Source organism: Vipera berus (genome assembly GCF_964194415.1).
Source record: "Vipera berus genome assembly, chromosome: 2".
NCBI lineage: Eukaryota > Metazoa > Chordata > Lepidosauria > Squamata > Viperidae > Vipera > Vipera berus.
This window is the reverse complement of record NC_138203.1, coordinates 51,617,341-51,632,392: the sequence shown is the minus strand read 5'-3', so window position 1 is coordinate 51,632,392 and position 15,052 is coordinate 51,617,341. Positions and strand designations below refer to the sequence as shown.

General features: G+C 37.9%; 1 protein-coding gene across 1 annotated transcript in view; it reads right to left on the bottom strand.

Moving 5' to 3' along the window:
* Positions 1-15,052, bottom strand: part of LVRN (laeverin) — a gene marked incomplete at its 5' end in the record, with an annotated part of 44,348 nt that overhangs the window by 12,872 nt on the left and 16,424 nt on the right. The window contains 9 exons of the mRNA XM_081319818.1: positions 1,985-2,138; positions 4,925-4,980; positions 5,969-6,108; positions 6,883-6,956; positions 9,204-9,364; positions 11,896-11,961; positions 12,040-12,105; positions 12,359-12,496; positions 13,387-13,500. Of these exons, the coding sequence (XP_081175944.1) occupies positions 1,985-2,138; positions 4,925-4,980; positions 5,969-6,108; positions 6,883-6,956; positions 9,204-9,364; positions 11,896-11,961; positions 12,040-12,105; positions 12,359-12,496; positions 13,387-13,500 (969 nt within the window). The remainder of the gene's footprint in view (positions 1-1,984; positions 2,139-4,924; positions 4,981-5,968; positions 6,109-6,882; positions 6,957-9,203; positions 9,365-11,895; positions 11,962-12,039; positions 12,106-12,358; positions 12,497-13,386; positions 13,501-15,052) is intronic.

Below are 15,052 nucleotides of genomic sequence, written 5' to 3'. Positions count from 1 at the left end.
TGGGGAGGTTTGGGCGCCTCCCCAAACCTCCCCAAACCTCGGCAGGTCTCCGTTCCTCCGCGCAGACCTGCCGACGTTTGGGGAGGTTTGGGGAGGCGCCCAAACCTCCCCAAAGGTCGGCAGGAAGAACGGAGACCTGCCGAGGTTTGGGGAGGTTTGGGGAGGCGCCCAAACCTCCCCAAAGGTCGGCAGGAGGAACGGAGACCTGCCGACTTTTGGGGACGTTTGGGGAGGCGCCCAAACCTCCCCAAAGGTCGGCAGGTCTGCGCGGAGGAACGGAGACCTGCCGAGGTTTGGGGAGGTTTGGGGAGGCGCCCAAACCTCCCCAAACAGGAACGGAGACCTGCCGAGGTTTGGGGACGTTTGGGGAGGCGCCCAAACCTCCCCAAAGGTCGGCAGGTCTGCGCGGAGGAACGGAGACCTGCCGAGGTTTGGGGAGGTTTGGGGAGGCGCCCAAACCTCCCCAAACAGGAACGGAGACCTGCCGAGGTTTGGGGACGTTTGGGGAGGCGCCCAAACCTCCCCAAAGGTCGGCAGGTCTGCGCGGAGGAACGGAGACCTGCCGAGGTTTGGGGAGGTTTGGGGAGGCGCCCAAACCTCCCCAAACAGGAACGGAGACCTGCCGAGGTTTGGGGAGGTTTGGGGAGGCGCCCAAACCTCCCCAAAGGTCGGCAGGTCTGCGCGGAGGAACGGAGACCTGCCGAAGTTTGGGGAGGTTTGGGGAGGCGCCCAAACCTCCCCAAACAGGAACGGAGACCTGCCGAGGTTTGGGGACGTTTGGGGAGGCGCCCAAACCTCCCCAAAGGTCGGCAGGAAGAACGGAGACCTGCCGAGGTTTGGGGAGGTTTGGGGAGGCGCCCAAACCTCCCCAAACAGGAACGGAGACCTGCCGAGGTTTGGGGAGGTTTGGGGAGGCGCCCAAACCTCCCCAAACGTCGGCAGGTCTGCGCGGAGGAACGGAGACCTGCCGAGGTTTGGGGAGGCGCCCAAACCTCCCCAAAGGTCGGCAGGAGGAACGGAGACCTGCCGAGGTTTGGGGAGGCGCCCAAACCTCCCCAAAGGTCGGCAGGAGGAACGGAGACCTGCCGAGGTTTGGGGAGGTTTGGGGAGGCGCCCAAACCTCCCCAAAGGTCGGCAGGAGGAACGGAGACCTGCCGAGGTTTGGGGAGGTTTGGGGAGGCGCCCAAACCTCCCCAAACGTCGGCAGGTCTGCGCGGAGGAACGGAGACCTGCCGAGGTTTGGGGAGGCACCCAAACCTCCCCAAACGTCGGCAAGTCTCCGTTCCTCCGCGCCCTGCCTGCCTGCTTCTTTCCGCTGCGGAAAGAAGCAGGCAGGCAAGGCGCGGAGTTTGGAGAGGTGCGCGCGCACCTCCCCAAACCTCCCCAAACTTCGGCAGGTCTCGGACGGCGGTGGCTTGGGAGAGGTGCGGGCGATCCCGGAAGCACCAAAGCCTCGGCCGCGCACAAGTCCTCGGTAAGTTTTTTTGTTGACTGGAGTATAAGCCGAAGTGGAATTTTTCAGCCCAAAAAGTGGGCTGAAAAATTCGGCTTATACTCAAGTATATACGGTATATGTGATGGGGGAATGGTCTAGTGGTGAAGACGCTCGCCTCCCACTCAGAAGGTTGGGAGTTCAATCCTAGATAGCAGTAGATGTTTCTCTCATAGGGCACAAAGAAAAAAATATTTGCTGCAATCTCCACATAGGCATCAGGAAGGGCATCCAGCCAATAAATGCTCAGCTTCACACAGTCACCCTGACTCTAACCCAAATTAAAGGACTACAGGGTCATTTTTTTAAAAAAAGATGTACGCACACAGAGCTTCTGATTGTATAATTTTTATCAGAATCCAATTGTTAGCTTGTAACATTTTGCAAAATGCTCCAGAACAGAACAGATCAAAAACTTAGTTTCTTTCCTTCCTTAGTGTGTTGAGAATATTTAGGCTGAATATAGTCAATTTCAGCATCCACTTCTGTTACCTTTAAAACTGGGTATAATTCAGGATCTCTCTGAAGAAAATCCCTGTCGAAAATGCCCAGTACTTGCAATGCCATGTTCCACACTGTTAAATCATCTTCTTTTTCAAGGTATTTTGTCAAATACAGTGGAGTCTCATATCCAGTGTGATTAGACCTATATAAAACAATTCATATTTAATGTGTGGTTCTCAAATATTTTTCAATAAATCTCAATAATATTCTTTTACATGAATAGCATATTTAGAATCCTACAGACAAACCTACTATAAATATTAATCATGAACAAGTATTACATGGAGTTGTAAAGTTTGTAAAACAGAATCCATACACATATACACAAGAACAGATGAATAAGAGCAGTGACATGAAAGAAACAAAAAAAAGCTGTTTGGTAGGAGTAACATATATAGTTCACTTTGGAAGGTATCAATATTTGTACTCCTGTCTGAAAATTTAGTAATTAGCAGAGATTGCCAGTCCTACCATAGCTTAGGAGAGTTTTTAAATCCTGAAAAAGGGTGCATTTATAAGTACATGGTTAGAGCTTCAACAATATTATGATCAACCAAAGAAATGACATTTGAGAAAAAAGGCCTTAAAACACACAAACGCATACAAAGCTAACTTTCCATACTATGTCAACTGAAAGAAGTTGAAATGAATATTCCTTTTAGACAATATGGTTTCATTGACTTTAAAACCCATCAAAACCTCTACCTGAGAATTGTCTTTTAAAAACGGAGTTTTAAAACTAAGAGGGCTGACACGTTTTGGACTCAATCTTGTACCGTTCTACTTTTTTTCCCCAATGCTTGCTACGTTAGAAAACCTTTGGGATGAATCAGATTATTGAACTGCAAAAATTAAGGCATATAAAAATATTATGATGAAGACCTGGGGTAAAGCAGCAGCACTTGGAACAAGAAAAACAAAAGCACAAATGAAAAATATATAGATTGCAGAAATAAAACAATTGCTTGTAGTTTATAACCTTACTATTGACACAATATTCCTTTGTAAATAAAATCATGTAAGAAATTCTGCAAAGCACCTTCCCAACTTACTTTTTATTTATTTATTTATTTTATTTTATTACATTTATATCCCGCCCTTCTCCGAAGACTCAGGGCGGCTTACAAGCTTAGCACTTAACTGCTCTCAACATGAGGATGCCACACAGACCACCACTTCATATATGCATTGCATCTGAAATGGTTTAAATTGGTTTCAAAACCATAGTGACACTAAAGGTCTTTACAGAGGAAATGTGTATTAGGCAGTTTCCGTGTTCAGAATTTAGAGATGTCCAAGTATCATTATTTATCACAGCCTTTCCCAAGTTGGGATATTCAGCATAAAAGCAATTAAAGAGGAAAAGATAGAAAAAGAACACAGGATATTTTATTAGTTCAGGACTTGTCCATCTTGAAATACCTCTTAATTTTGTCTTTAATTTGCTTCTGAGTCAGTAGCCAGGGAGAAGAAAATACTGGCAGAATTCAAGATATACTCACCGTTCAAAAGCTTATGAATGGCGAGGACGTGAGCTGGATCAGGAAGTAGGCTGAGGCCAGAGAAGGCAGGTGGTCTGAGGCCAGAGCTGGAGCAGAAAAAGGACAGGAGCAAGAAACAGGATAGAGGCAGGATAGAAAGTACATATTTGGAATGCAGATTTAAAAATGCCAGTAAGAATGATTGGCAAGAGAGGCACGTGCATGGCCAAGGCTGCAGTCTTAAATACTTTCAGCAGAAAGTCCTAAATGAGATTTACATTTGAGTATAGATTCTCGGGACTGCATTACACAGCATCACAGGCTGAAGGGTAAAGGGACTGAATTATGAAGGATCTATCCCTACAATAAGCAGCCTGGAATGTATTGTAAACATGTACATTGGGTGTGATCAAGCAAAAGGCCATTCAATGTAAGGGTGAAGAAAACTGGCCAACCATTGCTCTTTGTCACTCTTTCTGCTGCCCAAGGAACGGTAGCAGTTCTGTCCTCTTCCCCAGAGCTTATGACCTATTTTCAACCATAGGCTCCTGCTACCTATTTATAGTGAAAAAACTTTACTGTGTAGCAGAAGGGATAATGACAAACCTCCCTTGTTCCCAGCAACCTTGTTCAAGATGTCTTTTTCCTTTCTCCTATGCGTTCCTAATATTTATGCAAGAATATATTTGTGAATAAGTGGTGTCTAGTAGCCCTATACATCATCTCACACGTGTGTTGCTTTCAAATATTTCTGTAGAACCAATGTTATTGCCCAACCTTTCCTATGCACAGATGCAATTACCTAAGTAAAGTGGGAGGAAGAAATTGCAGATGGCTAGTAGAAGTCAGTTCACATTGCCATGCACCTCTTCTGCTTGTGGATTCACACTGGTTCAGGAACTAAGTTAAGGGAAAGGGAATGCATTAAGACATGGGCCCTCAACCCCCGGTCAGTGCACCAGCACAGGGCTGCGGCATGTTAAAAACCAGGCCACACAAACAAGAGAAGCCCCATCAAAAGGATGCAGGCAGCGTGTGAAACCACGTCCCCCCCAGTCTGCAGAAAAATCTCTCTCCACAGAACAGGTCTCTGGTGCCCCAAAGGTTTGGGAGGGTGCTGCATTAAGAGATCCTTTCATTGTACAGAGTTCTCTAGTCACCAAGGCTAGGAAAGGTGTTACAGTGTGTTACAGACCCTGCAATATGTATTAGTTTAAAATCCATGCCTTATTTCTTTCCTCAACTCTTGTTGATTAATCCAGTAGATCAAAGGATCCAGCGAATGTGGTACATTGAGGTACCTGCACTTAAATTACATTCAAAGATGGTGCAAGAAGAAAGTGTATAGAAAAATGTATTAGATGTTTCTTAAAAAAGGGATCAGATGCAGAATAAATGCAGAACTCAATTATAAGTGTAGAGAAATCTACTACAGTGCATAGCTTACCAAATCAAATGAAAAGCATCTTCCATTAACTGTAATCTGCTGACAGAAGGAATAGCCTGCAAAGATACCCATGTATTATAGTTTATTTAAAGCAGTTGTCTTCATATTTATAGTAGTTCAAAGTATCTGCAATACTTCTTCAAACTCCTAAAAACATTTATTATATTGATCTGCTATTCAAGATGACTTCAAAAAAATATACGACAGGTTCTAATTTGAAATAGTAATATTGCTAGTAATTCACAAATATCTCCAAACCTTATCAATTGGTGGAATTTCTAAATTATATTCATGCACAAAGAATATAGGCTATCCATTTCCTCATTCCTCTAAGATAAACATGCCAGACTTCTGAGACCTTGATATGCTGGAACAATATAATTAAAATGGGTGTGTTAAACCCATCAGAATACTTCTGTGCTTTTTTCTGTTTCATTTCATTTCATTTCTGTTTCCTTCCCACTACAGATAGGTAGGAAGCCAAATCCACGGTTATATTAAACAATACACTACCTTCATTCATGTCCTCAATCCATAAATTATATATAGTGATCTCTATCAGGACTACATTCTTCTGAATTTCACGTAAGACATTTTGGAAGAGAATATATTCTTTATTACATTTTAGAATATGGATTTAATACATACCAAAAGCTGACATTTTTGTGTAGGAATGGAGACTAAGAGTAAAACCTTGCAAATGTTTGTGCTCTTTGACTCCTAAAATTCCTAGACATTTCAAGAATTACCTCTAGCCTCATCCACTATAGGAATATGATTCTCTCTATGACCAGAATTAGCTAAATAACAGAATACCAGAATTGGAAAAGATATTGGAGCTTCTAGTTCAAACCCCTGCTGAAACAGGAGACCCTGTACCATTTCAGACAAGTGGTTGTCCAATCTCTTCTTAAAAACCTCCAGCGATGGAGCACCATGAAGGAAAATCATGATTCAAACTGCTTTAAGAAAATGCTGCACTGTAGACCAACATAATCATTCTTATAATAATCATCTACATAATCATGATAAAAGCTACCGTACCTTTGGATCATCTTCAAGCACTTTGGCCAATCTTCTCCAATACTTTTGACCATAGTTGATTCTATAGTAAGCACTCAGGTTCACATTTAAAACAATCCAATCGTGTTCTGAATCTGATATTTTCATTTCAGGAAATATTTCTGTAAACACATGAAAGGAAGAAAACTTAGCACAATTTTTTTAACAGTGCCCTTCTGAAAACCTACATATGCTCATGATGACATGTTGCATAATTTCCAATGTAAAAAAAGAAGCAAGTATACCAAGTGCAGCTTATCATGTTGCCCACACATATGCTGCATAGTTCTCAAAACCATAACATTGATAAAAGTCATTGATACGACATTTTTCATAATCATGTCACACTGAAATATTTGGATCTGTTTAGAGTACTGAAATTCTTTTCCCTCTTTTGAAAGATGTAAAAGTATAATAAATTGATTTGCTGATTGCAGCATTCATTTTCACTTTTTCACTTTTCCTAGCCTAAGTTGGTAGAATTGGCTTTTGGTAAGAAAAGGACAGAACTGCTAGAGTACTTTGGTTGCACCAACACCATAGGACAGAGATTCACTATATCTATCCTAAATTAAGCTTTACTCTCTTAAACTGCCTTCCTAATCACCAGTTTAATTCTCTTCTCACCTGCTTTCCAGTTTCTTTTCTATCAGGAGCCTCAATGATTTTTAATCAAACTATTAATTCTATTAATTATTGCCATTCTATTAATTATTGTTAATTATTCCTGCTACCTCACCCCCCCAAATCTTCTGTTAAAGAACCAATATAGAAAGCAGAGGAAATTACAATAACTCATCATTAGATACTTCGGCTACAATTTGCTTCTTTCAAATGTTCAGAATCATATATTGCTGACAGTAAAGACTTTCTTAAATTCAGGAAAACATACTTACTACTACGTTTATCAAGCCATACTAAAGGTTGTAATCTTCCATTTCTTATCCAAGAAATAGGAATAATCCATGTGCTACTTAATAAAAAAAACAACAGTTGATAATTAATCCATAAACTGAAGTAAAATACCATTCAAATGCTATTACATAAATTAAGAAAAAAAATTCTTAGAGAAAAACTCTCTTTTTTTGGAAAATATTATAGTTCAAATGTGCAATGCAAAATCTGTTTATGCCTAAAAGCTGCATTACTCACACTCCACTGTGCAGTTCTGAATTGGAACGTTTATGCATACTTGAATTACATGGATGTCATCTACATTTAAGCCTAATATAATATGTATGGGACTGTCTCACCTCTAATATGGTAATGTCTATAAGTATATAAGAAATATTCACTTTCTATACCTGACAACTAGAATGCATAATGATGCTCATGGATTTCCCTTTTCAAAAGTTTCTCTTTTATAAGTCATATTCCTTGTATGGAAATAAATAGTGTTGATTCCAAGAGAACCTATTCTCATGGAAAAGGCACATTTCAAAGATAAGCAAGTTCTACTATGTGATTTTAACTCTTTTTCAGTTGAGTACATGCTGCATTCCAATGACACAGCTGAGAGAAATCTACTATTGTCAGCTTTTTCCAGGTTTCAACCCAACAATATAAGCTGCTTTATATTTGTGTGCATGTATTTGTTAAAAGAAGGGACGCGGTGGCTCAGTGGGTTAGGACGCTGAGCTTGTCAATCAGAAGGTCGGCAGTTTGGCGGGTTGAATCCCGAGTGCCGCGTAACAGAGTGAGCGCCTGTTACTCGTCCCAGCTTCTGCCAACCTAGCAGTTCGAAAGCACATAAAAATGCAAGTAGAAAAATAGGGACCACTATGGTGGGAAGGTAACAGCGTTCCGTGCGCCTTTGGCATCTAGTCATGCCAGCCACATGACCACGGAGACGTCCTTGGACAAGCGCTGGCTCTTCAGCTTTGAAAGAGATGAGCACCAGCCCCTAGAGTCGGAAACGACTAGCATGCATGTGCAGGGGAACCTTTACCTTTACTTTTTTATTTGTTAAAAAGTGCTATAGTTCTGTCTAGAAGATTAGAAAACTTGTTTTGTAACTTCTTTAAGCCCATCTTGGCTGACTGATATTTGATTATATTCTCATATAAATATTTACACATTCAATGCAAGCTGCTGAAAATGAGGACTGTAATAGTAATAAGCATTCCACAACATGGACTGACAGCTGAAGGATATTTACTCTTATGTTTTCTAAAAAATAAATAAATAAATGTTATTATAGATACTATAAGCCTCAGATTAAGTCCTTGTTCTTAACTTCATTATTTACTTTATTTCTAATTCTTTATTTTATTTCTAATAACTTAGTACAGATTAAAGCATAATGAATTGGCCCAGTTTGGGTGGTTCTCCAATTTATAGTTTGTACAATAAAAAAATCAGCTGAATAGCCAAGTGTCCCATGTTCCTGCTCAGAAGCAGAACATCCAGATTCACTTATAGTTTTGTTCCATACAGTATTAACCTTGTGAACTCTAAAGCTTCCTCTTTCTGTTATGTATTCAAGATAGACAGTGATTAATATTTATATGTTATTTATATGTAATGGTGTCAGTTTATACAAATGTTGTATATAGCATGTTTAAATGTGTGTTATGTATGTGTACACTTTGAGAGCAAGGAACTAAATTTCATTTTTAATGTGTTCCAATGTGCCCACAGTAAAAAAAAAAAGACAATGAAGGTTATTTAATCAGATGCAATGTAAGATTCATTTTGGCATTTATAAGTAAAGTCTAAGAAACAAACTTTGTTCCAGAGGGTAAGCACAAATCATAGTTTGCAGATTTGGGAGCTGCAGAAACAACAAATTGTGCTCAAAGAAAAGAATAGTTTGTACTGGGAAAGTGTGCTAACTGAATTTATTTCTATTGTGAAAACCTGCAGACCATATATTTAAAAAAATTCATACTATCATCTGTATTTACATATGGTTTACCAGACAGTTTTGACTGATTTAGTAATTTTGACTATTGGATTTTTCCTAAGGATCTAAGATAACTAATATATGTTTATCTGTCCATCTGTCTGTCTATCTACAACACACGCACACTAATACAACCTTTGTAATTGATATAAACTGAGATTCTATCCATTGCTATTGTGTTCAAATACTTTTCCAAATTTTTTGGAATGGCACCAAACACATCAATTAGTATTTGCACCCTATTTTTACACCACTAAGTCTCTGTTTAAAGTCTTTATATTGTTATTATTACTTTTTTTGAAAAACACGTACTCTGAGTTGTGCTCTTTTTTTTCAGCAAAAAGTGGTTCCTGGCTAATATTGCCAGTTGAGAAATCTACTGTCAGGAGTGGAAAGCCCTTCTGGTAGGTCCAAGAATCCATTATTATTTTTACTGATGCTGGCAACTGGAAGTCATTTTGCTCATCTATTACCTTCCAAAAAAAATTCAGGATTAAAATACAGTTGTTATGTTAAATACATATATAGAGAAACTTTCAAGTAACACAAATCACTCAGATCCCAACAGAGATCAAGTCCACATTGCAGATCAGTTTTCATCAACCATGCCTCTTGCAATATGCAAGCAGTGAAGGTGCTGAATTAATGCTGAATCAACGGCTATCAGTTGGAATCCGGTCAAAGAAAGCACCCTTAAGCAAGAATCTTCTTAGGTACTGGCAGAGGTTCAGACTTTCTGCAGAACTGCAAGCATCACACAAAATATTGATGGAAAGTTTATAAAAAGCTAATCTCCAAATCAGAAGATCAACATTTTGATCTTCAAAAAAGGAACATAATCTTGATAAGGTAATCTAAATCTGCTCAATATATTATTTGAGGATAGTTGATTATTGGAACTATCCAAGGTTCTGAAATTCCATTGTGACTCAGACTTCTATCTTGCTTAATAATAAAGAACTCAAGCTCTGTGTTAATTGTAATGCATAGTTACAAGGACATATTCTTCATTTGCTACCAATCAAATGAATTGGTACCAATTTATTAGAGGCACAAAAAGGGATATTTAAGGGCCAATGTGATGCAGGCAAATTATATGCTTCAATATAACTGTGCTGCTTCAGTATGACGATAAGTTCCATATTTAATTGCAGAAACTCATTGGGTGACATAGCACGCTCTCTCTACCCAGCAACAACATAAAGTTGATGTTGTAAGATTTGGAGAAAGATTCTGACACTTTGAAAAGCAGGATTCAAATCAGATAAACATGAATAAACTAATAGGATATTTCTGTAAATCAGTTTAAAGTAACTATGTATCTGTGTTTCTGATTAACGTGGTTCCACCTTGTAATTATTATACAAAAACACTATTATAGTTACTAACCAGTAATCAGAAACAAGGATTAATCCAATTACAAACCACTCTCAGACACTATCCAAGCTCTGTAAATTTTCAATCATTGTTGTGCAAGTCAAAGGTATATACAACCATATACATATACAACACTTCCATACACAACACTGCACAGCTTATCAAAACTGAGCATTTCCCTATCTGTTACACACATAAAATGATGCTCTCTGAGCTTGATTGTTTTCCTGTGATAATGCGCTGGGATTAATTTAATCTTAGTTTTAATCGTTTTTAATTGTATATGATTGTATTTTAACTTTTAATTTTCCCTGTAAACTGCCCTGAGTCCTATGGGAATAGGGCGGTATATAAATTTAAATATAAATAAATAAATAAATAAATAAATAAATAAATAAATAAATAAATAAATAAATAAATAAATAATGTTACCTAGTTTGAGTAATGAAATATCTGCAAGAAAACAACCAAACTCAGAGTACCAAGGATCTCTTATTTTAACCCCGAGCTACAAATATTCTCCTTTATTGGTATACCAGCAAAAGAAATCCTAGAAAAATAATTGAGGGTCTTTGTGAGTCTCAAAGCTTAAAAACAGGCTTTCATATTATTATTCATATCTAATACAATATAAACACTCCAGGAACTAATATGTGTGCAATGCTAAGGCTGGGAGGGCAAAACATGGGTAAAGTCAGTATAGTCTGCTCTACCCCACCCCCACCCACCCCCAATACAACAATGAATGCACTGCACATCATAAGGAGAAATTATCAGAGGAACATAAATCTTATTGCCACATGGCAGACATGTGTTCCTTACTCTTACAAAAGTGATCATTTTAATAAGAGGCTTGAAGGAACTTTCTTCTAAAATTCAGCAGGGTCGTAGAAGATGAAGAAATGGCTAAGAAGAAAATCCAAAAACTTTTGTTTTCTACAAAGCCCCAGAAAAAAATCAGCCATAACTTCTCCCTCCTCCCTCCCCCTCCCCCTCCCCTACTCTCTCTCTCTCTCTTTTGAGTATGGATAATGAGATTGGAACTAAACTCCTCATTATGCCCTGACAGAATTAACTTCCCCAGAATTTTCTAATTTTCTCTAATACCATTTTTTTCCTATCCATGTTAGGTAGCAAAATTCATCTACCTATTTCAGTCACATGGAAATAGCAGCTGCTATCTGATACAAATGAGCATTTTTCTTCCTATGGGTAGTTATATCCCCTATGTCTTAAATTATAGCAGATATCTGCCACAGGGTTGCTCTTTACTTCATACATTTTTTTTTTTTGCTTTCTGGCTGGACTACATGGCTGCCTGCAGAAGCTGGGGATTATACCAAAGAGAAATAAATGTCTGGACAAATATTGACAAACTCATTTTAACTTAGCTATACAATTGCCTCATTAAAAAGACCATGAACAACAACTGTCCAGACATAGGCCAGATCTAAAAACCAAGGGTTTCAAGAAGAACTGTCAGCAACAGTTGGTGCTGCTGACTTCAGAGAATAAAGCAGCCATATACAATGGTCATGACCGAAGTTTTAATCCCTTTTACTTACAGCCAACAATTCCCAATTTATTAAAATCAAAAGTCTAGCAAATGCATTATAAATTTAATCACCTTTTGAATGTGATTCCACAGATCATCTTGGACAGCATTAGAGAAGGAAAATGCACTCAGATATGACTGCAGTAAAACAAGAACATGATTATTGTTTGTAAAATTTTCAACAGAATGTAATGTAAAGATATTTTCTAAACTTACATTCAGTGCTTTGATAAATAATCCTTCAGTCATAAATTTGGAAAGCATCCGAATGATAGAAGCCCCCTAAAATAGATGCATAGAGAGAAAACATTAATAAACTTGGGAAGATGTTTACTTACATTATATTCAAAATAATTTAAATACATACACTGAATGAAGACGGTAGGTACTATAATCAAAATTGTTTCACTTTCATACAGATTACAAAATCTTATAACACAGAGAATAATTTAATTTTCTCATGCACTGTAAAAATATTCTTCCATTCCATCTATTTATGAATCATATATGAAATTTATAATAATGTATGATTTACCTTATCGTACGTTACTGTATTGAACAGACCTAATAATGAATCTGTTCGACTGGTTTCTGTATCTGATACAGACTTATTTAATGCATGATTTTCTTTAGCCAACATAGGTAGTACAAGCTGCTTGCTAAAGAGTTTATCCTGCAAATAACCATAAAATGTTAATTTTACTTATGCAAACCCAAATTTAGAATTCTATGTTAACATTCATAAACATATTTAGCTCTCCCTACTCCCCTTTCTAACATCATTAATCTTGTTCCCACTCAAAAAAACTCAAAAAAACTTGCTTAAACTTAAAATTTATACAGAAAGGAAGCATAAATGTTAATTCTATCCATCTTAATCGATCAACTTATTCACTGAACCTATTATACCATCTAGTAAAGTCTTCATGCTGATCTCTAGTAAACAAGAAGCATAAATTAGTTCCAGTCTGGTTTACAGCACTTAATAAATAGCAGTGTGTATAGACAGAATATGTGTGAGTTAAGACAAGGAGGAGGAGGAGGAGGAGGAGGAGGAGGAGGAGGAGGAGGAGGAGGAGGAGGAGGAGGAGGAGGAGGAGGAATATAAATAACTTGATAAGCAACCAGTCATGGTACTTAGTGCAAAAATTCACATGCAAATTGGTAAAGTTTACAAAACTAGGTTAGGCATAATAAGCCTATGTCTGCATTGTACCAGGCTGCAGATAAGGACTCACATAACACTAGCAATTCAGAAATAAGAGAAATAGGGAGAAAGTGTGACAGAACTCATACTTATAGAATTACAAATTTGGAAAGAAGTTAATCCAATTCCCTCCTCAATACAGATTCAACTACAATATTGGCCATTCAGCTGATGTTTGAAAACCTCTCATGAGGAGGGATTCACCATTTCATATAATAGTAGATAAAATAGTCTGGATACAGAGATCTCTCCAAGCTTAGAGCCTGTATTACATAGTTTTCATTAAAAGCACTTAAAAGTAAAGGCAGAGTTTGAATGAAAGATACACAGGAAAGGTTGGTTTAATTCACACCTACCAGTGGCATGATATGTTCAATGTAGTCTAGACCTAGATATTCAAAGTAAGTTGCAAATCCCTCATTAAGCCATAAGTCGTTCCACCAATCCATGGTAACTAGGTTTCCAAACCACTTAAAATAGGAAGGAGGGGAAGAAGAGTCTTTAAATGCATTCTTTCAACTGCTGTTCTCATTCATCTGGCAAGAGAGCAGTTCATGATTTTACTTAATGGGCACAACTTGTCACAAAGGAGTGGTACAATATCTATAGATTGACAGGAGTTTTAGAAAATATATTAAAGATGCCATAAGGATTAAAATAGGGAGTTAAAGAAACAGAAATCTAAGTTTTTATTACATAATACAATGCAACTATTTCAAAGGATTCCATAAATGCAAAACTACTAGTATCTATGAATGTGCTCATTTTCTGTTATGTAATTATTAGTTCTGGCAGTTTCTAGACCATGACTGACAAGATAAATTAATTACAGTCAGGACAAGAATTGCTTCCACTTCCTCCCCAAACTGCTATTTCAACTCTCCCTTTTTAAGACCCTGTAATCCCTTAACTCAGAGTAGAGCTGGGGTGACTGGAAGGAGCTGAGCATTTACTTGCTGGATGCCCTTCCTGACACCACACCCAGTTTGCAGCAGATATTTTTTCTGTGCGCCCTAGGAGACAAACAGCTGTCGCTACTTAGAATTGAACTCACAACCTTCCAAGTGAAAGGTAAGTGTATTCGCCACTAGGCCACCACACCATTCAGGTTGCTATTTCTATATTCTTACATACATTTCTTCAAATGCTACTTCTGGTAGTTTTTATATAAAAAACATAGGGAGGTTAACAGCACCCAAGGAATTAATCCTGTATCTAATTTTATATAGGATCTTCTTTACTTAATCTGAAAGAAATAGAAATCATTTTGGTTTTGATTTTTTTATTGTATTGTATTATTATTATTATTATTATTATTATTATTATTATTATTATTATTATTATTATTATTATTATTATTAATTAATAATAATAATAATAATAATAATAATGATTAGAATTTATATTTTAATGGTTTCTTAGTGTCTTGAAGAAAGACTGACTTAAGACTAAATTTCCATATGGTAATGTTTCATTTCTTTGTTCCTACAAATACAGTCCTGATCTATTCCATACTTCATTTATTCTTCAATTATATAGCTTTTTTAAAAATCAGATTCATATTGGTACCCTGTGCTTGTTATAACTTCTTAATAAGTTTGGGATGAAGAAATCATAAGAGAAAAAAAGGCTCCCTCTCTTAATGATCAACAGTCCTTCCACTTTTCCAGCTATTGTTGCCTGCATGCTACACAACGTATCTAAGTGCTTCATAGAAAGCAAAGTGTTGTTTATTGCAATCTACCACATATCAATGATCCTTTTCTAGGGAACAATAAAAAATACCAAAATTATCTCAGTGAAAATACTAGACTATTTTATTTGTTGTATCCGTATCAAGACAATACATTTTTAATAGTTTCATTAATTATTTAGAGCAATCGCCCCCAACCTTGGGCACCAGAGACCTGTTCCATGGAGAGAGATTTTTCCACGGACTGGAGGGAACGTGGTTTCATGGGCTGCCTGCATCCCATGGATGGGGCTTCACTTGTTTGCAAAGCCCAGTTTCTGGCATGCCCT